Raw genomic sequence first — 23167 nt, 5'->3', positions numbered from 1 at the left:
TATATATATAACTCCTCCAAGCATCAAAAATAAATAGAAAAGTATATATGAATTAAAATTATATCAAATTCGTTTTTTTATGTATTTTAGTGTATATAGATAGCTAAATAGATGTTAGATAAACAGATAGAGAGCGAAATAGATAGATAAAGAGAGAGATCCAAGAGCCAAGACGAGCACACGTTTATCTCGTTCGATTTCGTTTGTTACCTTGTCTTGTTTTTTTTTATATATATACCGCTGGGAGAAAGAAAACATTATTATTAATTATTAAAACAGGTGAGTGGTCCCGTTGCAAAGGCGGAACTTCCGACCATCACCTGTCCGTCACCTGTGTGTTGTGTTGTTGTTGCCGCGTTGACCTGACCATTATGTTGCACCCGGCCCCCTGAAGCTCTGAGGCACGGGAGGACGGGTAGCTGAGGTCAGGGGTCAGGGCGGGGCAGCACCTGGGTCATCCTCACGCCGCCGAGGTCACCATGGCCAGCAACGGGCGGCGGCCACACAGGTAGGCGAGGCTCAGGGTCAGGTCAGGTAGCCGAGGGTCAGGTCAGGGGTCAGGAAGTTATATAATGACCTTCATGCACTGGTAATGAGTATACTAAGGTCAGTGGTCCTCCTAGTGATGAGATAAAGGTCGTGAGCTGTTATCTCTCTGGCATATGGAAGGAGAGCACGGGGGGTGGCGCTGTCTGGTGGCGGCTGACGGCTGGCGAATAGCTCTCGGTAAAGTTTGGGTCTCATGCTAGAGCTGCGCATGGCCTCAGTGCTCATCTCAGTTACATTGGCCCTTGAGCCTTTGGGGAGAATTATGTAATTTTGTTAGTGAGCTGAGCTGGGGCTCCACTGTAGCCAGGCAGCTCCTTCTCTTCCTTGCTCCAATTAGCTGAGGTGTCCTGGTGTTGGTGGGTGGTCTGGTGTTGCAGCCAACCAGGCATCCAATTTTTTCTTGAAGGTGTCAGGAGACGCTTGTCTCATGTTCCTCAGTTTGGCTGGGATGCAATTAAAAAGCCACTGAAGGTGAAGCTGTGCTGGACCAGAGGTTTCATTCTCTGAGTGGTTTGTTTATTTGAGCAGCGGCCAACCCTGGGCTGTGCAACACACCGATGCGTCAGTCAGTCCCAGGAGACACAGCAGTAACCGTGTCTGTGTGTTGAGGATCTTACCTAGACATCTTACCTAGATGGGTTCCACAAGAAGGGAACCCCACAAGTGCCAACACGCCAGCAGAATACATATTTGTGTAATTACTCTTAACATTAAAATTATTAAGCCGCTGCTGGAATGTGTTTTGATTGCACTAAGTAAAGACTAGTTATAAAATATAATGACTTATATGTATATAAGTGAAATAAGTATTTATATTTATATTGCTGGTTTAATCCAAACCTGCTCCTCAGCCTAGGCCCCTCAAGGCTTGCCTTTCCCACTGTTCATCACTTGGCTCATCTGCCTGTCTATAAATCCATGACTAATAAATGTACAAACTGCATGCTGCTGCAGCATTGATTCAAGGACACACTGAAGCCACAGGACACGGGACCCTTCACCCATTATTCTCCTTCCCAGGCCGGACATGATGCCAGCGGGAGGGGCAGGGCAGGGGGGCTGGGTGCCAGGGGTCAGCATGCCTCCCTTGGGCTATGGTTTGGTGGCCCAGCAGCCCCACATGGCCCCCCAGCAGCCCCACATGGCCTCCCCACAACCCCTCATTGCTCCCCAGCAGCAGGCATGGCAGCAGCAGCAGCAGCAGCACTTCTTGGCCCAGCAGGTTAGTCATGGCAAGATGCACAGTTATGTTGAGTTAGGTGTGTGTGAAGCATATTAATTATTATAATGTTATTACACTGTTTCCTCCTTTACTCTTCTTTTTTTTATTTTCTTCCTCAAAATATATCTTCATCATATCTTTCTCTTCCTTCTTCCCTCCCTTTCCTTCCTTCCTCCCTTCCTTCCTTCCTTCCTTCCTTCCTTCTTCCCTCCCTTTCCTTCCTTCCTTTCATCATATTCCTTTTTCCTCCTGTCCTTCCTTCCTTCCTTCCTTCCTCCCTTCCTCCCTCACCTCCCTCTTTCCTCCGCCAGGCTGGACTTGCAGGGATGATGGGCATAGCAACACTAACACAGCAGCAGCAACAACAACATCAACAACAGCAGCAGAACTACCCACCACAGCACGTGCAGCAGCAGTGGATGGAGGCACAGCGGAAGGCAGCAGAGGACCAGCGGAAACTGTACGAGCAGATGATGAAGCAGAGGCAGTTTGACGAGCAGAAGATGAGGCTCAAGGCTTTCAACGCATCAAAAAAGGTCAGGTTAGGTTAGGTTTGGGATTTGGGGGCAGGCTATTTTTTTATATGTTTGTCTAAAAAAAGGAAAAAACGTGTGTGTGTGTGTGTGTGTGTGTGTCCAATAACTGCACTTCCTCTCCTCTCCTCTCTTTTCCTTCCCCTCCTTTCCCTTATATTTATTTTCCTTCCTTTTCTCTTCTTTAGTACTCTTTTTCTTCCCTTTCTTTTGCCTTCCTCTCTTTTCCCTTCCTTCCTCTTCCTTTCCTCTTCTCTTTTTCTTCCTTGCCTTCCCTTCCTTTGCCTATCTTTCCTTTCCTTCTTTTCCCTTACATTAATTTTCCTTCCTTTTCTCTTCTCTAGTACTCTTTTTCTTCCCTTTTCTTCCCCTCCTTTCCCTTCTTTTCCTTTCCTTCCCTTCCCTTCCTTTCCTCTCCTCTTTTTCTTCCCTTTCTTTCCCTTCCTTTCCATTTATGAAGTCTCAGTCTCTCTTTCTCTTTATCTTTCTCTCTGATAACATAATTCTCCCCACAGCATTTCCTCTCTCAGTCTCTCTCCCCACTTCCCTTCCTCTCCCCTCCCTGGCTCACCCCCTCCTCCTCCCTCCTGTAGACTCTCCCTCTCCACTCCCTGGCTCACCCCCTCTCCCTCTCCCCTGCAGACTCCCCCTTTCCCATCCCTGGCTCTCCCTCTCCCTCCCTGGTTCACATCCTCTCACTCTCCCTAATGCAGACTCTCCCCCTCCCCTCCCTGGCTCACCCTCTCTCCCTCTCCCTCCCTGGTTCACATCCTCTCACTCTCCCTAATGCAGACTCTCCCCCTCCCCTCCCTGGCTCACCCCCTCTCCCTCTCCCCTCCCTGGGTCACCCTCTCTCCCTCTTCCCTGGCTCACCCCCTCTCCCTCCCCCCTCCAGACTGGCGTGAGTGCCGACACCATGATAGAGAGCATCCTGGGGGGCAAGGAGCACACCAAGCCAAGGTCGCCTCAGCCTCTTAAAAAGGTGAGAAGGACGAGAACGGAAAGTCATTGATCAAGGTTTTTATGTGAATTTATTTTTAGCTTCTTCTTTATGTGCGTTTTGTCATAATTTGGTTCCTCCCTTCCCTGGCAGAGTGGGTGTTATTCTATATTTCTAAGCCCCTATTCTGCTCTCTCTCTCTCTCCCATTCCCTGGCAGAGTGGGTGTTATTCTATATTTCTAAGCCCCTATTTTGCTCTCTCTCTCTCCCCTTCCCTGGCAGAGTGGGTGTCATTCTATATTTCTAAGCCCTTCTTTCTCTCCCCGATCAAGATTTTTATGTGAATTTATTTTTAGCTTTTTTTTATGTGTGTTTTGTCATAAGTTAGTTCCTCCCTTCCCTGGCAGAGTGGGTGTTATTCTATATTTCTAACTCCTTCTTCCTCTCCCCTTCCCTGGCAGAGTGGCGGGGGTGTTGAGGATCAGGGTACGCAGGGCAACCACCACCACCACAACCAGGCCCCTGCAGCAGCCCCCACGTCCCAGGCCCAGACCCACCGCCTGGGCACCGCTGTGGACTGGACCAAGTTGGAGAATGTCAACACCCTCTTTGCGTCTCCCAAGGTTGGTGTGTGCCGGGCTGGTGGAGTTTGTATGTGTGTGTCAACCTAACTCTTGTGTTGACCTAATTGGGGAGGGAGAAGGGATTGAGGATGTGAGGGGAAGAGAAGGATGGGGAGGGACAGAAGAGGAAAAAAAAGGGATAGGAGAAAATGGAGAGAGAATGGGAAGGAAAGAAGAAAGGGAAGGGGATGAGGAAGAGGGAAGAGAAGGGTAGAGAAAACAAGGAAGGGAGGGATGGAGGAAAATGGAGAGAGAATGGGAAGGAAGAAGAGAAAGAAGAAAGGAAAGGGGATGAGGGATGAGAGGGAGGAAAACGGAGAGAGAATGGGAAGGAAGAAGAGAAAGAAGAAAGGAAAGGGGATGAGGGATGAGAGGGAGGAAAACGGAGAGAGAATGTGAAGGAAGAAGAGAAGGAAGAAAGGAAAGGGGATGAGGGATGAGAGGGAGGAAAAGAAAGATGTAGAGGAGGATGAAAAGAGGGATAGGGAGGAAAGGGAAAAGGGACAGAAGAAAGGAAGGGTGGAGATGAACGCAAGAGGGGAAAGAAGGAAGGAAAGGAAGGCTTGGGACGGAAGGGGAGTGTAACAGGAAGGGGAGAAAGGGTGGAGGAGACTGGCAGGATTTTTTGACAATCGGGGTTTTCAATCATCTATTTCTCCCTTCTACTCAACTAATACTTCCTCCCTTTTTACCCAGCTGTTGCATTTACCCAGCTGTTGCATTTACCCAGCTGTTGTATTTACCCAGCTGTTGTATTTACCCAATCACTTTATATTTACCTAATCATAACCTTACTTTTTCTTCCCTTTCCTTTCCTTTCTCATCCTCTCCTCTCCTTCCCTCTCTTCCCTTCCTCTCTCTTCTCCCCCACAGAAAGCCATCCCCGCAGCAACCACCACCACCACAGGCACCACCGAACACCCAAACACCACCACACAGCCACCCCATGACACCACCACCACCAACAACCTCACCAGCCCCAGACCCCAAGCCGCACCTCACAGCATGGGGGACGTTGCAGGGAAACCAGTGAGCGCGAGGAAGGAAGGGAAGAGTCCGATTCTGGTCCCACAGTGGATGAAGGACTCAGCTACAATCCCTGAGGTCTACAAGAGGGCAGTGGGGCTGGTGGGGGCTGCGGAGGGCTGGGTGGACACGAGCAGGGCCTACATGTTGCTGATGAAGACTGGACTCCCCCCGCCCTTCCTAGGAGTGCTCTGGGAGATGGTTAACTGTACTACGCCTGGACAGCTGACACAGACCGAGTTCTCCGTTCTCTTGGCTCTGGTGGCAGTGGTTCAGGTGTGTGTGTGTGTGTGTGTGTGTGTGTGTGTGTGACCATGGTAGTGAATATGCTTAGCTCATTGTCCCTGATATTGATAAGTTCTAAAGCCAAAGTCTTCTTGTTCTTGTTCTTCTTCTTCTTCTTCTTTTTCTTCTTCTTCTTCTTCTTCTTCTTCTTCTTGTTAAGGTATTTGGCATTCTCTTTGTCCCTCCTTCCCTTCCTTTCCATTATCTTTCTCTTCCTTCCTCTCCTCTCCTCTCCTATCTTCTTTTTCTTCCCTTTCCTTCCCTTCCTTTCCATTATCTTTCCCTCCCTTCCTTTCCTCTCCTATCATTTTATTTCCCTTTCCTTCCCTTCCTTTTGCCTTTCATTCCTTTCCTTCCTTTCCATTATCTTTCTCCCCCTTCCTCTCCTATCATTTTTTTTCCCTTTCCTTCCCTTCCTTTCCTTATCTTCCTCTACCTTCCTTTCCTCTCTTCTCATATAAATCCATCCCCATTCCGTCCCATCACCAAAGCCATGACAGTCTCCTCCTCTTCCCGACAGTCTGGTCAGCCCATCACCGGTCCAGAGGTGTTGAATGCCACCCAGGAGCCAGTCATGCCACTCATCGACCACCCGGCACTGGCACCACTCGTCCAGGACTACCTCCAGGCTAGGCAACAGCAGGCTGGTGGTGGTGGTGGTGGAGGACAACCACAGACAACCACTAACAACAACAGTGCTAATGGTGACGATGATGAGTTTGACGACTTTGTGAGTGTGACCGTACCACCCAGCGCATTCCCACACATCACATCCTTCCCCACCACATCCCAGGCTACCTCCTCATCATTCCCTGTCCCTGCCTTCCCCGCACATCCCCAGACAGCCCCAGGTCCCAAGCCGCCCCAGACTCAACCAGGGGACAAAAACAAGGCTATGAACCTCCCGAAACTTGGGTTCTCGCCGGAGCCATCGCCGACGACAAGCTTCGACGATGACTTTGATGACTTCCAGAGCGCTGCGTTACCGTGCATACCCCAGGCCGCCGGTGGTGCTATGGGGCAGCAACCGAAGGGGGGTCAAGGCATACCCACCACCACTATCACCACCACCCCTACCATGTCAACCGAACAGCCCCCTCCAGTATCTGTCCTTCAACCGGAGAAGTCAGGAAAGGCGGCTGATGAGGACAAGTATGCTGTGTTTAGGGAAATCGCCGGGACGAACGCACAGCCGGTGGATGAGACCGAGAACCCGGATGACAGTTTTGGTGAATTCTGCAGCAGCGAAGTGGCGAGTCTCAGCCTAGCACAGAACGCGTCATCCTCCTCATCCGCATCCATCTCTGCCCCCCCTGGCCTCCTGCAGTGCCAGAGTGCCTCGGGGACCAGCAACACCTCACCCATCAGCTTTGAGGTCTACAGCACCCCGCCGGAAGCACTCCCGGATGCACAGACGGATGCGTTCGAGGCGGACTTCAGCGCTGCGTTTGCCTCCACCGCCGCATCCACCTCCACACGACAGCCGGATAACTACGCCGACATCCACGAGGCCATGAAGCGGGCCGAGGCGGAGCAGAAGCGGAAGGAGGAGACCAAGTGGAGCGATCCGTTTGGGGAGTTTGAGGAAGCTCCGCCACCACTTCCTCCACCCTCTGCTACTTCTGCTGCTCCTACTGCTCCTCCTACTGCTTCGTTTGGGGGGGGGTCAGGTCTGCAGGGTGCCATGCCGTCCCTGTCCAGTGCCGCGGGTCTTGCAGTGCCATGGGTAAGTGTGTGTTTGTATTTTATTTTATTTATTTTTTGTTGTTGTTGTTGTCTTTCCTCTGTCTTTCTCTCCCTTCCTTTCCTTTCCTCTCCTCTCTTTTTTATCCTTTTCCCTTCTTCTTATCCTTCCCTTCTTTTCCCTTCCCTTCCCTTATCTTTCTCTCCCTTCCCTTCCTCTCTACACTTTCTCTCCCTTCCTTTCCTCTCCTCTTCTCTCTTTTTCTTTCCTTTCCCTCCTTTTCCTTTTCCTTCCTTTCCCTCTTCTTCCTCTTCCTCCCTCCTCCATACATCCCCTTCTAAGAGTGAGCACATCCCCCCTCAATGAGTTCCCATGTCCTCAGGGCCCCGCCGGAGTGGAGGAGGACAATGACGAGGACTTTGGTGACTTCATGGGCCACAGCGGCATAGGGGCGGGCAGCAGCATCCACACCCTGCCCCCACCCCTGGAGAACCTGGGGGAGACGCAATCAGTGGCCAGGTGGGCGGTTTATTTTGTGTGTCTGTTATTGATATTGGTTTACATACATCAGTCATTATGTCGGCTACTGTTATCCTTCCTTTCCCTTCATTTCCCTAATCTTTCTCTCCATTCGTCCTTGTTTCCTCCTTCCAGCCTGGAGTTGCCAGGGCTGGAGATGACTGTTGGAGTGGAGGGTTCGGAGACACAAGGAGGCACGGACCTGTTCGCACAGCCTAGGTGAGCGTGTGTGTGTGTGTGTGTGTGTGTGTGTGTGTGTGTGTGTGTGTGTGTGTGATCGCGAGCTGGACTTGTCATCGCCAGCAAGTACCCTCCTGAGTAGACCAAGGCTCATTGTTGATCTCACAGTACTGGCGGGACCTTCCCACACCACACGCCCCTTGGACCCCCTTGCTCAAGAGCCACACTTTTTCAGCTGAAAAATCACAGCCTAAGCAGGGCTCGAACCTCCACCTGCCAGGCCATGAAGCCTGGCAGAGCAGAGCTTTGACCACTGAGCCATCTTCTATACCACGAACCTAAAGGAATTTTCTTTAGAACCCAAATGATCGCCTCTTTGACCTTTGGAAATAGTTGACATGAGAGGCAGAAGTGTCTGAGAATACCATTGTAAATCTCCTCTATTTCTCCCGTGCCAGAACTGACCTTGGCACTGTGGAAGACCAGCTGAGCGGCCTGCACCTAGACACAACAACAGGAGGAGTGCCAGGGTCAGGAAGCATGAGTTCCGGCCCCAGTGCCACCCAGCACCACCATCACCAGGGAGGCACAGCAGCCGGCAGCGTGATGGACTCGTACTGTGGTGGAGGCGGCCTAGTGGATAAGTACAGCATCATCAGGGAGGAGGCAAGCAGGGTAAGGGAGGGAGAGAGAGGAGGAAAGGAAAGGAAGGGAAGGAAAGGTAGGAGGCAAGCAGGGTAAGGGAGGGAGAGAGGAGGAAAGGAAAGGAAGGGAAGGAAAGGTAGGAGGCAAGCAGGGTAAGGGAGGGAGAGAGAGGAGGAAAGGAAAGGAAGGGAAGGAAAGGTAGGAGGCAAGCAGGGTAAGGGAGGGAGAGAGGAGGAAAGGAAAGGTAGGAGGCAAGCAGGGTAAGGGAGGGAGAGAGAGGAGGAAAGGAAAGGAAGGGAAGGAAAGGTAGGAGGCAAGCAGGGTAAGGGAGGGAGAGAGGAGGAAAGGAAAGTAAGGGAAGGAAAGGTAGGAGGCAAGCAGGGTAAGGGAGGGAGAGAGGAGGAAAGGAAAGGAAGGGAAGGAAAGGTAGGAGGCAAGCAGGGTAAGGGAGGGAGAGAGGAGGAAAGGAAAGGAAGGAAAGGTAGGTAAAAGGAAGGAAAGGGAAGAGGAGGAAGGAAGGAAAGAAGAAAGAGAAGGAAGGATTAATCTGTTATTCTTAGCATTAGAGAGAGAGAGAATCTAAGAAGGCTATTAAGAAGAAATGAATGAATAAACAAATAAATTAATGTATAAATAGAAAAAAAACATGCATAAAAATCACCACCACCTTACCCTCCCCCCCTTTCCAGGACACACAGCCCCCAGGAGAGGCGCACACTGGCTCCTGGGAGAGGTGTTTGGAGGGCATCATCAAGGTGCTGCAGGAGACACACACCGTCCTCACCAGCCTCAACACCACCACCACCACCACTACTGCCACCACCACCACCACCACCACTGCCGCCACCACCACCACCAGTTTAAAAAGCCAGGTTCTTGCCACCAGCCAAATGCAGGATTACCTCACTAGTAAGTGTATCTCTGTATTTACCTGTTTGTAGTCTCCAGGGCCTGAGCTAATCTCTAACAGTCCCGTCTCCATATCTACATGCATCCAGCCTTTCCTTCATGTGATGGACACTGCTCGCCTCCGCCACCTCTTCCCGCAAGCTGTTCCATGTGTAAACACTTTTATGTGGAAAACTATACTCTTTCAAGTCACTCAAACAAGTTCCTTTATTAAGTTTCTTCTAAGTCCTCTCAGCCCCTGCGTTCTCACAGTTAAGAAGAGATCATCTCTGGCCACCTCATCAAACTTATTTACCAACTCATACAGCATGATCAGATCTCCTCTCTCCCTTCCTTGTTCCAGTGTCGTCAAGTCCATCTCCTTCAGTCTGTCTTCATACGTCATATTTGAGAGTTCTGGGACCATTTTAGTTGCAATTCTCTAATATCCTTCTTTTCATGAGGTGACCTTACAACTGCAGCATATTCAAGCTTTGGTCTTATCAGTATCATTGTTATTTTCTTCAGCTTTTCTTTGTCCATAAAATGGAATGATACCCTTATATGTTGCATCATCCTGTAGGTTTCTCCAAACAGCTTGTTTATGTGCTTTTCTGTGTGTGTGTGTGTGTGTGTGTGTGTGTGTGACATTGACCTCTCTTCTGACCTGTTGTTCTTTTTCCTTCCCTTCCTTTCCTCTCCTCCTTTGCCTTCCTTTCCTCTGCTCCCTTTCCTTCCCTCCTTTTCCTTCCTTTCCTTTCCTCTCCTTCCTTTCCTTCCTTTCCTTCCCTCCCTTTCCTTCCTTTTATTAAACCTGCCCTTCCTTTCCTTTTATCTAACCCTCCCTTCCCTTCCTCCCACAGACGTGTATGAGGTGTGGCTGGTATGTGGCCGCATCAGAGCCTCCAGCCGCCGCGTCACCACCAGCGTACAGGTGGACACCCTCCTCTCACAGGCCCAGGCACTCTGGCGGGACATTCTGGCGGCCGCGGGGGCAGACAGCGTCATTGCCAAGGTGAGGATGTGGGGTCAACCAAGGAAACTAACCAGGCAATGGGATGAAGGTTCTGTGGCTCTGATAATGGTACTGTAGTCATGCTCTCTTCTCTCTCCCCCTTTCTTCCTTTCTCTTCTCTTCTTCTCTCTCCCCCACTCTCTTCCTTTCTCTTATCTCCCTTGCTCTCTGCCTCTCTCTTCTCTCTCCCCCTCTCCTCCTTTCTCTTCTCTCTTCCCCTTCTCTTCCTTTCTCTTATCTCCCTTGCTCTCTTTCTTTCTCTTATCTCCCCCTTCTCTTCTCTCCTCCTCTCATCCCTTGTCTTCTCTCCCTCTCTTCCTTTCTTTTTTTCTCCCCCTCTCTTCCCTTCTCTTCTCTCCCCCTCACTCTTCCTTTCTCTTATCTCCCTTGCTCTTTTTCTTTCTCTTATCTCCCCCTTCTCTTCCCTTCTCCTCTCTTCCCTTGTCTTCTCTCCCTCTCTTCTCTCCCCCACTCTCTTCTCTCACCCTCTCTTCCCTTCTCTTCTGTTCCCCTCTTCTCTTTTTGTTCCCCCTCTCTCCTCCTCTCCTCACCCCCCTCCCTCTTCTGTTTTCTGTTTTTTTATGCACTTTTTAAGCCTTGTAATAAAATGAAGCAGTCAGTCATTCTCTCCCTCCCTCTTCTCTCCTCCTCTCTCCCCCCTTCTATTCTTTTTCCCCTCTTTCCCTTCTCTTCTCACCCTCTCTTCCCTTCTCTTCTGTTCCCCCTCTTCTCTTCTTTTCCCCCTATTCTCTTCTTTTCCCCCTCTTTCCTTCTCACCCCCCCTCTTTCAGTCAGTCATTCTCTCCCTCTCTCTTCTCTCCTCCTTTCTCCCCCCTTCTATTCTTTTTCCCCTCTTTCCTCCTCTTCCCTTCTCTTCTCACCCTCTCTTCCCTTCTCTTCTGTTCCCCTCTTCTCTTCTTTTTCCCCCTCTTCCCTTCTCACCCCCCCTCTTTCAGTCAGTCATTCTCTCTTCCTCTCTTCCTCTAGTCTTTTACCAACACCGAACTCACACCCCTGATCTTACCCCCCCCCCCTCTCCGTCTCCCTCTCTCGACAGCCGCCAGTGGACAGCAATGCCAGTAACCACGAGGAAGGGGAGAACCAGATGGCCGAGGGGGAGGTCTGCGGGGTATGCCTGACAGGAGGGGGCAACAGACTCACCTACGGAGGTCACTCATACCACCCACCCTGTGCTAACCTCTGGCTGAACTGTGTCGACCTGCTCCTCCCCTCCCTCACCCCTGTCACCCTGCTGTAATGACCTCTGACCTCAAGAATGACTAGTTGGGGGATGGGGTGAGTTTTAGTGGTTGAGGTGGTGGTGGTGATATTGGTGGTTGTGATGGTGGTAGGTAGTGAGATAGGTTGTGAATAGTGGTAGGGAAGGTAGTAGTAGTAATAGTAGTAGTAGTAGTAGCAGTATAAGTCACAGCTTTAATATCTAGTACAGGTTTAGTCAGGTGTGTGTGTGTGTGTGTGTGTGTGTGTGTGTGTGTGTGTGTGTGTGTGTGTGTGTGTGTGAAAAGAATGAAGAAAAAGAAAATATGTGAAGTAAAATAAGTTTGAGAGGTCAGTTAGCGGGTAAGGGAGGGTCACAAAGGGAGAACAAGGTCAAGGGAGAGAGAGAGAAGACGAGGGTAACAGAGGGAGGGAAGAAGTTCTTGGTGTTAAGGGTTGGAGGCAGGGAAGGGAATGAGAGGGAGAAAAAAGAGGAAAGAGTAAGTTTAATGTTTGTGGGTAAATTGGTAAATTCATGTCACTTAGCTTGTTTGTTATGGTAGTATTTGTTGATTTATCTAATTTTATTTATGTAATATTTTTTTATTTCTACATTTGTGGCTATGGCTGTGGTAGGCCTTCTTGGTGGGGCCTGGTGGTCAGCCCCTAGCCCGTTACGACACCGGCAAATGTTTATAGTGGCGCCATCTTACTTAGCTCATGCTGCCCCCGGAGCTCATCTTTGAGCCTCTTTAGAGAGAGAATCTAGAGTCCGGGTTGACAGGTGGTCTTCAGGACAGCATGTGGGTAGTCTGTGGCCACTCAGTGGTGATTGGAAAATCCCAGCCGTGGCGGCAGGCGGGACTCGAACCCTCGTCCTCCTGGACGCAGCGTCAGTATGCCAACCACTCAGCCACCGCCTGTTTGTTTTGTTTCGTCAAGTCTCTCCCGGTAATTGTTTGGTCAATTGTTTTGCCTCTGACGACGGTTCAGTGAGTTTTGTCAAAATAGTTGTGTGATAATGGTGATGAGTGTGTCATTGTGTTGGTGTAGTGGTGACAGTAGCCATTGTTAGCTGTACTATTACCATTATCATCATTGATGTTGTTGGTATTATTACTGGTGCAATGTCCCAAGCAATGTACGTATCTCTGTCTACTAACGAACAATCAAAATATCATTGTCGTTGATATCGTCGCTATAAAACCTCCTACAGATAACAGTTTTACAGAGTCCACAAAGTTTTAAATTCCCAAGTGATGACAAACTTGAGTGTCTTATTCACGTTAAGCATAGTCAGTATTTACATTGTGTCTCGCCCCTATTCAAAGCCACTAGTCCACTGATGTCAGCGTTGTCTGTCTGTACACTTGTTCCAGCCATGTCTTGCAGTGATAGAGTAGATATTGACATGCAATCACAAAATACTTAATGGTTTACGTACAAGTTTCATGATGTATTCTTCACTCAGTTGGTAAATCCCATAAAAAAGCATTACAGTACCTACCCAAACACACACACACACACACACACACACACACACACACACACACACACACACATATAAACACACATGAAACACGAAAAAATAAAATAAAAAGACAAAATACACGAAGGAAAAAACAACATGCAAACGAAACACACACACACACACACACACACACACACACACACACACTCTCTCTCTCCTCTTCTCCTTCCCTTCCTTTATTCCCTTCTTCCTTCCTTCCTTCCTTTCTCATATTTACCTCCCTTTCCTTTCCCTTCTTTTCTCTACCTCTCTCCTTTTGCTCACTCCCCCCCCCCCCCTCTCCCAGTGTCTGTCAACCGTCAACCAGCAAAGAATCGTCACAAGTTCGGCCACCATCAGTATGTGTTCGCATTGCCTCCTGTGACAGCCCCAGTGCGTTCCCAGCCTCTCCTCGGCTTACCCTGGTCATGGATGTAATGTTGCCTGTCCCAATAAAGGTCTATTCTGTATCAAGTGGTTGGAGAATACTTACACTTACCTCTGTTTTGGGAGTTGGTGGTTGTGGTTCCATGGTGGAGAGCGATGATGATGTCTTGTCAGATTGTGGTTGGTATACCTGCACCTTTTTTTTTTTTTTTTTTTGTGTGTGTGTGTGTGTGTGTGTGTGTGTGTGTGTGTGTGTGTCCTCGTTGGTTCAGACTTGCCTTGAGTGCTTATGGTTGCTTGTCTCTGCTTCCCTCCTCACAGTATGGGCATGAAACTAGATTGTGGTTCATGCTTTTCTCTTTCAATACCCTGCAAACAGAATTCCATGTGGCTGTGTTTCATTCATTTTCTATCTATGTCTCCGATGCCCTGCTCCCCTGCTGGTCTTCCCTCTAGTGGATAGCAGAAGTGTCTCCATCTCTCCCTGTTCTGGTACTCCCTCTCAGCACACTCAATCTTGCTACTTCCAACTCTCTCCAATACTCACTCACCCTATTGATCCTCTTCTCAGGTAGTCTTCCCCTGCCACCCCCTCCTTTAATCGTTCCCTCATACACTCTCTTCACGAATTTATTCTCCCCCATTCTCATCTCGTGTCCAAACCATCTCATTTTTATTGGGTTATACTTGCCTTGGGTGCTTATGCTTGCTTGTCCTTCCTCCTCACAGTAGGTTATGCTTGCTTGTCCTTCCTCCTCGCAGTATGGGCATGATGCTAGGCTGGGGTGTGTGTGGGTGCTGTTGTTTCATACCCAGCCTATTTTTCATCCATGTACTCACACCATTTCTTTTGCACTGCTTTATGCCTGCCTTGGGTGCTTATGCTTGCTTGTCTCTCCTTCCCTCCTCACATTATGGGCATGATGCTAGGCTGTGATTTCTGCTCTTCAATTTAGTCAGCATGAAAACCCTGGCCTGTGCTTCATCCATTTACCCACATCATTTATTTTGCACTGCTTTACTCTTGTTTATGCTTGCTTGTCTCTGCTTCCCTCCTCAGAGCATGGGCATGATGTGTGTGTGTGCCGTCCTGCCCTGCCCTGCCTTGCCTTGCCCTCACCACACATGATAGTTTAGCCTCAGGAGCTGCAGGTTTCTTCCCTCACAGCCTGGCAGCTTCTCAAAGGTGAGTTGCATCAAGGTGTTCCAGTGGAATTCGTTTATTTAGTGAGTTTATTGATATTTTTGTATGTGTTGACTTGTTTTGGTATGTATGTGCATTGATTAGTGTCCCTGACTACGAATCTGCAGGCCTTGGTTTGAGTCCTGGCCCAGGCAGTCGGCGTGCAGCCCACCCAGCTGTTCATCTTCCCTTTTGGGCTGGTGGATAAATGGGTACCTCAGTAAACCTGGGGAACGTAAACTGTGGTAACCCGGGTGTCCTGGGGTGACAGGTTCTTCCCACCACAGGCTCAAGGGCCAGTGTGATGGAGATGAGCACCGAGGCCACGCACAGCTATAGCGTATGCCCCAACTTTACTTTAAACACCCTGCTAGACACGTGGGGCGTTGTGGCTGGTCGTGAGGAAGGACCCTTGCAAGACCTATTTCACAGGGAGATCCTTCACCCTCAGACCTTGCAGTGTTGATTGGAGAGAGGAAGTGATGAGAGAAGTTGTTTGTGGTTGATTTTATTATTCATCAGCAAATTTAGTAATGAAAGATTGAGTCCAACAGCGATGTCATTGATGTAAATTAAGGATAGAGGAAAGTATACCACCGATAATTACATGTCAGAATCAAGCAAGAGTAAAGTTTCTAATACAAATTCTTTATTAATATCTGAAGTTCCCATTGTGAGCTGAATTGAGGTTTGGAGTTCCTTGGTGACTCTGCAATGAGGAGAATGTATGATATGAATGAACCTGCAACAGCAACACTCACACTAAAGAGACACAATGGTAACACTCAACAGCACATGCCTATCTTGTTGCCACCGACAGCTTCAATGACTTATCAAGAAAACCTGGAAATAAGAGATCATTGTTATGCATAAATCTCGTTGACAGCAAGTGACGCCAACAGTTCCGGCAGTCCTCGTGAACACAGACTTATAAACACTCATAAACTCCTGTGGCACTCGTAAAGATAGACGACAACCATGAATTAACCTAACGAGTTTTAATTGATGGCAAGTGACTGACACACTTACATCAACAGTTCCAGCAGCACTACAACACTAACTAATAAAGAGTTCTCGGTGACGGCCAGTGACACCAACAGTTCTCGCAGCCCTCATAAACACAGACTCATAAACCTACCCTAACTAACACTAACAAGAGGTCTAGTTGATGGCCAAGGCATCTGATTGTGCCTCCATGCTGAGTTGGTTCTGGAGGTCCGACAGTTTCTTCTTCAGCGCTGCGATGCCCATGAGGATGATGTTCTCTGGCTTGAGGGCTCCGGCACTTTCAACATTGTAGTAGTACTTGTTGGGCTTGCCGGTCGGGTCGAAGTCTGCCTGGGCTGTGGGAGGAAGGGAGAGGTGATAGGCTGGGGGTGATGGGGAGGGTGTGGTGGTGATGGGGTGGTTGTGGGGGTGGTGGCAGAGGATCTTATTTCTGTGTTTAAGGGATGTCTTAAAAAAAAAAAATGCTGGATGGTTAAAATAAAGGAGGTTGTCTTCATCACAAAACAATACATTTTCTGCATGCGAGATCCATACCAATTCTAGTCCCTCCCTCTCATCCTCCTGTATACTTGGGTAAGGGGAGGCAGCACATTCACACCAGGAACAGGTCACTCACGAAACAGTTAATAACCACTTGACGCACACACAAACGTTATGTTAATATTAATAAAAGAAAAAACACTTTCCATTCACCTTTCTCTGGGTCTGTTGGTCTTAGAAAAAAAACAATTATAATCTGGTTGGTGTTAGAAAAAGAAAAAAAACACAGTCAGCCATGCCATTAGTCAGTTGATGGACCTCTTGGCATCATCTTGTGTCTGTATGATGTCAGTTGATTGTGGTTGCTTTTAGGAATGACACACCACAGTCACTTCATCAGTCAGTTGGTAGTTACTGTTAGGAAGGACACACCACACAGTCACTTCATCAGTCAGTTGGTAGTTACTGTTAGGAATGACACACCACACAGTCACTTCATCAGTCAGTTGGTAGTTACTGTTAGGAAGGACACACCACACAGTCACTTCATCAGTCAGTTGGTGGTTACTGTTAGGAATGACACACCACACAGTCACTTCATCAGTCAGCTGGTGGTTACTGTTAGGAATCACACACCACACAGTCACTTCATCAGTCAGCTGGTGGTTACTGTTAGGAATGACACACCACACAGTCACTTCATCAGTCAGCTGGTGGTTACTGTTAGGAATCACACACCACACAGTCACTTCATCAGTCAATTGGTAGTTACTGTTAGGAATGACATACCACAGTCATTTCATCAGTCAGTTGGTAGTTACTGTTAGGAATGACACACCACATAGTCACTTCATCAGTCAGTTGGTAGTTACTGTTAGGAAGGATACACCACATAGTCAGTCACTTCATCAGTCAGCTGGTGGTTACTGTTAGGAAGGACACACCACACAGTCACTTCATCAGTCACTTGGTAGTTACTGTTAGGAAGGACACACCACACAGTCAGTCACTTCATCAGCCAGTAGACCTTTTGGCATCACTGTATTTGTATGCGGTCGGTTGATGGTGGTTGCTGTTAGAAATGAAATATCAAACCACACAGTCAGTTACTCCATCAGTCAGCCGGTCAACCTTTCATCATCATCTTGTTTGTGTTGTGTCAGTTGATGGTGAGGGCATCAGTTTGTGCCTCCATGGTCAGCTGGTTCTGGATGTCCGACAGCTTCTTCTTGAGCACGGCAATGCCCATCAGCAGCAGGTTCTCTGGCTTGAGGGCGCCGGACGTCTCCACGTTGAAGTAAAACTTGTTGGGTTTGCCCACAGGATCAAAGGGCGCCTGGGCTGTGAGGCAGAGTGACCTGGGCTGACACAGTGACCCATAGACACAGACACAAACAACAAGGAAACAAGAGGAGAGAAATAAGGATAGAAAACTAGACACAGTGACAGCCACACAAACACTTTTGACATGTGTTTGTTCTGGGCTCAGGCAGTGATGCGGGCTGACACACTGACCCACAGACACTAACAAAAAGGAACCAAGAGAAGATAAATTCCTGTAAAAAAGAGAGGAAAAGATCCATCCACACACAGACAGCAAGTTTTTATGTGTGTTTTCATGAAGAACTGGGAAGCATTTCCTTATTTTTTTCCTTTCCTGTAAAAATAAAAGAAAAAAAATCCACATCACATCCATCCAATCGTCCGCCCACACACACAAACACCAAGCTCTTCCATGTGTTTTGTCGAGGATAGGGTAGTTTTTTTTCCCCTTGAGCTGTCTCCTTTCCTGTAAAAAAGAGAAGAAAAACACACACAACAAACGTCAAGTCCTTACGTGTGTTTTCGTCCAGGGTGGAGTACTCGCTCTTGGGCCACTCCTCGGGCTTGGGCAGCAGTGTGTGGCGGAGGGAATTGTCGGGGTCGTACTCGAAGGCCACGCTGCTGGTTGGGTTCCACTTGGCATGCTCCTTGCCGAACCCTTTCACGGCGTATGCTCGGAGTCGCAGAGATTGGCCCTTACGCAGCTTGACAATTAGGATGTCTGAGGAGGGAGGGGGAGGGGTGAGGGTGTTATGGGGGGTGAGGTGAGGTTATATACAGTGTGTGAGAGTGTTATGAGGGGGTTGAGTGAGGTTTTAAGGTAAGAACTTTTTATTTGGAAAGGGAAATGGTTGTGTATGAATTTGCACTGAAAAAATATATAAGAAGAAAATGAAAAAGAAAAAGAATATATAAAAAGAAAAAGGAAAGATATGAAAGAAAAAAGAAAGGAAAAAATGAAAAAGAGAAAGGAAAATGAAAGAATTGAAAAAGAAAAATTAAATAAAAATAGGAAGAAAAGTGAAAAAGAAAGGAAATAAAAAAAATATGAATGAAATGAAGAGAAATCATGAAACCAAAAAACAAAAATAAATTAGAAAACAAGAAAAAAAGGGGACAAAAAAGAAAAAGGAGAAAAAACAATAACAACAACAGCGTTCCCCTACCGTCACTCTCCCCGTACTCGCTGGCCTCGTCCTCCCTGTGGCGTGAGGTGACGGGGATGACCCTGGCGTCGGAGGACTTGAGGTCGGCCGTGGTGATCTGCCGCGTGTGGTCGTCCTGGCACTTGACGTCCAGCGTGAACTCCACAGAGCACTCGGGGCAGTAGTCTGTGCAGGAACAGTCCTTGGGGGGGGAGGGAGGGAGGTTATGAGTGATGGTGGTGGTGGTGGCCAGTTTATCTATACACTCCACAGTCTATCCTTCTTAACCCAAGCCATCCTTCCCCTTCCTTCCATATATTAATATCTTGCTCTATTTCTGGCAAGATGAACAAAGGCAATGCAATGGGCTAACCAACTCAAACCACCCTTCCCCTACTCCCCTTTCTGACCCCCCTTCTCCAACCTACCCTAGAGTACTGCATCTGCTCTATCCTCTCGTCCGACGTGAAGGGAATCAGGCCAATGCGATGGGCTATGAACTCATCGCTGAGCACTGTTGAGTTTTCCTCCAGCTGCACCCAGTCAATGGCGATGGTGGGCGTCTCTGCCATGAGGATGCGGCGGATGCTGTTGGCCACGCTGGGGATGGACGAGGAGACGGATGAGATTTTTATTTTCTACGTATTTAACCCCTTGACTGCAGATTTCCTACAAAAAAACATCACCAGGCTACAGGAATGGAAGCTTCCCTCCCCTTCCCTCACCCATGTAAATCTTGACAGCATCCCTTCCCTCACAGTCTCACCCCTTCCCTCACCCCTTCAGCATCCTTCCTTCACTCCTAGCATCCCTCCCTCACAACCTCACCCCTTCTCTCACAGCCTCACCCCTTCAGCTTCCTTCCCTCACCCCCAGCATCCCTCCCTCACAGCCTCACCCCTTCTCTCACATCCTCACCCCCAGCACCCCTTCCCTCACAGCCTTACCTCAGATCCGTGTCCTCGATGTAGAATTTGATGTTCTCCTCCGTCAGCTCCATCAGGTTGAGCGAGGGCTGGTTGGCGTACGGCATCTTGGCTTAGTGTGGAGGGCAGGAACGAGACTGGAGGAGGGGGATGGAGGATAGCGTGCAAGCAGGGGAGTCAGACTGGCTTATTTTGGTGAAGAATGGCTTGTTTTTTCACTTGTTTATCCTTGTTATGCTTGTCTGACTGTCCCCGGTAAGCGTGCAGGAAGGATCGTGGCGTTGTTTACAATGTGGGAATGTTTAGGATTTCAGCCTTTTTAACGGCGCCCTATTCCGTTGTTTCTTCTTGTCTACATATTGCTTTTTATTGCTGTCCAGTCATCGTCGGCATAGCTTGGTATTATAAGACACATTCGATCTTCACATCAGCTATTTCTAAAGGTCAAAGAGGGGATTAACTAGGTTCATGGTACAGAAGAAGGGTCAAACTACCACCTGGGACAAAACTACTCTTGAATGCCCACAACTCCTACGAAACACTTGTCAAATGTGTGAACTTGAGCGACGAAATATTTAGTAATACGGCCTTATATATAGTGTGTGAATAAGCAGAAGAGAGAACCAAGAGGAGGACTTACGAAGTGATAGAAAGCGATATAGGCCAAAAAAAGTATAATGCTTGAACTATAGACTTGGTCCTCTTTTTTTTCTTTTAGTATTCTTGATCGTCTTCGCAATTCGCTATTTCCATATAAATAATGCAATTTATTGATGTTATTCTGTATTTTGTATGAATGCATATATATATGTATGTATTTAATTTTATCTATGTATTTATGTATGTATGTATGTATATCATTATATGTATGTATGTATTTAGTATTGTATGTATGTATGTATGTACGTATTTAATTTTTAGCCTATATGTGTATGTATGCATGGTAGGGTATCCATTTATGAATGTATGTCTGCATGTATGTATGTATGTAATTTTGTTAGTATGTATGTATGGTCTATGTGGTAATTGTTTTTTTTTTTTAGTTGTTTTTGAATTATTTTTGGGGGCGTTTTATATTTTCTTTGATTTCTTTCCTGCAGTTTTTAATGTATCGTGGCGGCGCTTGGGCCTGTCGCAGAGGACCGCCGGACCCCACTTCGATTCTCCGCGACTTTCAGCAGCACCGAGTAAGTACCTGATTAATACATTTGTTATCAATATATTCCTCATATTATCTGATATCCTACGTTCTGTGTCTTCCGTTACTAAGAGGTCAAATACATTACATTAATATATGAGAGAGAGAGAGAGAGAGAGAGAGAGAGAGAGTTGTTAATTACTTTACTGAAATAGCTTAGCACATTAAAATATTTGTTGTTCACATCTTCCTCGTATAGTTTAGTTATAGGCAATTCTTTCTACCATTACTAAAAGGCCATATAAATTGAAGTGTTACCTTGCATAAATAGCCTAACGCCATTACCTTCATTCTTTTAATTTTCTACCATTTCATTATTTTCTAGTATTCCTTTATTTTTAACATTCCTCGATCTCTATATATTTCTTGATTTCCTTTATTCCTTTAATTTTCTACCATTAATATATTTTCTAGTATTCTTTTATTTCTCTCGCATTCCTTAATAGCCTAATACATTAATACATTACCTTTCCACATCTTCCTCGTATTATTGGTTTAACTCTATCGTTTCTAAAAGAAGAAAATTAATAGTTTCACCTTTCAGAAATAGCCTAGCTGCTAGCGCCATTACATCAATATATTGCTTATCCACGTCCCCCTTTTTCTACTGTTACTAAATAGGCAAATAGATTAAAAGTGTTACCTTACTGAAATAGCCTAGCGCCATTACATTAATATATATCTTATCCACGTCCCCCTTTTTCTACTCGTACTAAATAGGCAAATAGATTAATAGTGTTACCTTACTGAAATAGCCTAGCACCATTACATTAATATATATCTTATCCACGTCCCCCTTTTTCTACTGTTACTAAATAGGCAAATAGATTAACAGTGTTACCTTACTGAAATAGCCTAGCGCCATTACATTAATATATATCTTATCCACGTCCCCCTTTTTTCTACTGTTACTAAATAGGCAAATAGATTAATAGTGTTACCTTACTGAAATAGCCTAGCGCCATTACATTAATATATTTCTCATCCACGTCCCCCTTTTTCTACTCGTACTAAATAGGCAAATAGATTAACAGTGTTACCTTACTGAAATAGCCTAGCGCCATTACATTAATATATTTCTTATCCACGTCCCCCTTTTTTCTACTGTTACTAAATAGGCAAATAGATTAATAGTGTTACCTTACTGAAATAGCCTAGCGCCATTACATTAATATATTTCTTATCCACGTCCCCCTTTTTCTACTGTTACTAAATAGGCAAATAGATTAATAGTGTTACCTTACTGAAATAGCCTAGCGCCATTACATTAATAAATTCATTATCCACATCCTCCTCGTATTTTTTTGGTTTACTCTTTCTTCCGTTACTAAAAAGGCAATGTTAATAGTACGTTACCTTACTGAAATAGCCTAGCACCATTACATTGATATATTGTTTTCCATAATATCTTCCTCGTATCATCGGATTTATACTGTTTCTACAATTATTTAAAAAACAAAATTAATAAGTGTTACCTTACTGAAATAGCCTAACACCATTACATTAATATATTGTTTTCCATTTTATCTTCTTCTATCATCGGTTTTACACTGTTTCTACCGTTATTTACAGAGCAAAATTAATAATTATCTTACTGAAATAGCCTAGCGCCATTGCATCTATATACTTCTTCCCAACATCTTCCTCTTATCGTTTGGTTATGCGCTGTTTCAACCATTATTACTAAAAGGACAAATACTGCTTAACCAATAATACTTAAATAATAGACTAGCACTTAGTAGGGAAGGGAACGCAATGAATAGGAGGACAAGGAAAACGAAGAGGAGGAGGAGGAGTTGAAAAAGGAGAAGGGTGTATGAGGAAGAAAAGGAGAAGGAAATAGGAGTAGGGAAAGATAGATAAAGGTGAACGAAAAGGAGAAGGAGGAATAGATGGATGTATGGGGTAGAAAATGAAGAGAAAAAACTACAACGAGTAGGAAAAGGAAGAACGAAGAGGCGGAAGAGGAGACAAAAGAGGAGGAGGAGGAGGTGGAGAAAAAAAGTAAAACGAGTAGGGAAAGGGGAGAAAAAAGTTACTGTTCGAAACGTTAAATGCCGAGAAGAAAAAAAAAAGTTTCCCTGGACCCCGAAAAGTCATCTAACCAACAGAGAGAGAGAGAGAGAGAGAATAAAATGAGACGGAAAGAGGAAGAAAGGAGGAAGGAAAGAGAGAGAGAGAGAGAGAGAGTCATAATTAAAACTCAACTGGCTTTGGAAGTTAGGATGGAGGGGAATGAAGGGAAAAAGGAGGAAGGAAGAAAGAAAGAAAGGAAGGAAGGAAGGAAGGGAGGAAAAGAGAGGTTGAGGGGTGACTTTCTCTCTCTCTCTCTCTCTCTCTCTCTCTCTCTCTCTCTCTCTCTCTCTCTCTCTCTCTCTCTCTCTCATTTTCTCTTTCCTTCCCTCCTTACTTCCTCTTTCCGTCTCATTTTATTCTCTCTCTCTCTCTCTCTCTCTCTCTCTGGTGGTTAGATGACTAATGCTTAATATGGAATAATTCAATAGTTTTCCTCCTCCTCCTTTCAAATTTCAGTTCCTCCTTCATCTCTTATTAACCTTTCCCTTCGTCACAGTTCTGCCTTCTTCTTCTTCCTCCTCCTCCTCCTCCTCCTCCTCCTTCTCTTAGTATTTTTTTTTAAGTTTACTCTCTTATTCCACAACATAATCTATAACAACAACA

At 46.6% G+C, this 23167-nt stretch overlaps 2 protein-coding genes across 6 annotated transcripts; one reads left to right on the top strand and one right to left on the bottom strand.

Annotated features, from left to right (window-relative positions):
- Nucleotides 1–297: 297 nt before the first annotated feature.
- On the top strand, nucleotides 298–14898 carry LOC127000847 (synergin gamma-like). 3 transcript variants are annotated; one of them, XR_007754554.1, is made up of 15 exons: nucleotides 298–508; nucleotides 1570–1771; nucleotides 2083–2307; nucleotides 3200–3286; nucleotides 3707–3868; nucleotides 4742–5170; nucleotides 5700–6905; nucleotides 7246–7382; nucleotides 7518–7601; nucleotides 8021–8237; nucleotides 8897–9116; nucleotides 9959–10110; nucleotides 11168–11406; nucleotides 14286–14411; nucleotides 14537–14898. XR_007754554.1 is itself a non-coding variant. In XM_050864938.1 (14 exons), exons 1-13 carry the CDS (start codon nucleotides 480–482, stop codon nucleotides 11366–11368), a joined length of 3351 nt encoding a protein of 1116 aa, XP_050720895.1. In that variant the 5' UTR covers nucleotides 298–479; the 3' UTR covers nucleotides 11369–11406; nucleotides 13146–13308. The 3 variants fall into 3 exon arrangements, 2 of the variants coding, with proteins under 2 accessions (XP_050720895.1, XP_050720894.1); XM_050864938.1 differs by lacking the exons at nucleotides 14286–14411; nucleotides 14537–14898 and adding an exon at nucleotides 13146–13308; XM_050864937.1 differs by lacking the exons at nucleotides 14286–14411; nucleotides 14537–14898 and having other exon boundaries at nucleotides 11168–11613.
- A 137-nt stretch (nucleotides 14899–15035) lies between these two features.
- LOC127000849 (DNA-directed RNA polymerase II subunit RPB3-like) lies at nucleotides 15036–19586 on the bottom strand. 3 transcript variants are annotated; one of them, XM_050864941.1, is made up of 6 exons: nucleotides 19312–19586; nucleotides 18793–18964; nucleotides 18386–18566; nucleotides 17734–17940; nucleotides 15547–15751; nucleotides 15036–15117 (listed from the first exon to the last, which is right to left on the bottom strand). In XM_050864941.1, the coding sequence occupies exons 1-5, from the start codon at nucleotides 19395–19397 to the stop codon at nucleotides 15570–15572; spliced, it is 828 nt and encodes a 275-aa protein (XP_050720898.1). In that variant the 5' UTR covers nucleotides 19398–19586; the 3' UTR covers nucleotides 15036–15117; nucleotides 15547–15569. The 3 variants fall into 3 exon arrangements, with proteins under 3 accessions (XP_050720898.1, XP_050720897.1, XP_050720899.1); XM_050864942.1 differs by lacking the exon at nucleotides 15036–15117 and adding an exon at nucleotides 17028–17237 and having other exon boundaries at nucleotides 15605–15751; XM_050864940.1 differs by having other exon boundaries at nucleotides 15036–15751.
- Nucleotides 19587–23167: the final 3581 nt, after the last annotated feature.

The sequence above is a fragment of the Eriocheir sinensis genome, chromosome 19, assembly GCF_024679095.1.
Source record: "Eriocheir sinensis breed Jianghai 21 chromosome 19, ASM2467909v1, whole genome shotgun sequence".
Classification (NCBI taxonomy): Eukaryota; Metazoa; Arthropoda; class Malacostraca; order Decapoda; family Varunidae; genus Eriocheir; species Eriocheir sinensis.
Note: the sequence above shows the minus strand (reverse complement) of the source record. Positions and strands in the feature narration are given on the sequence as shown.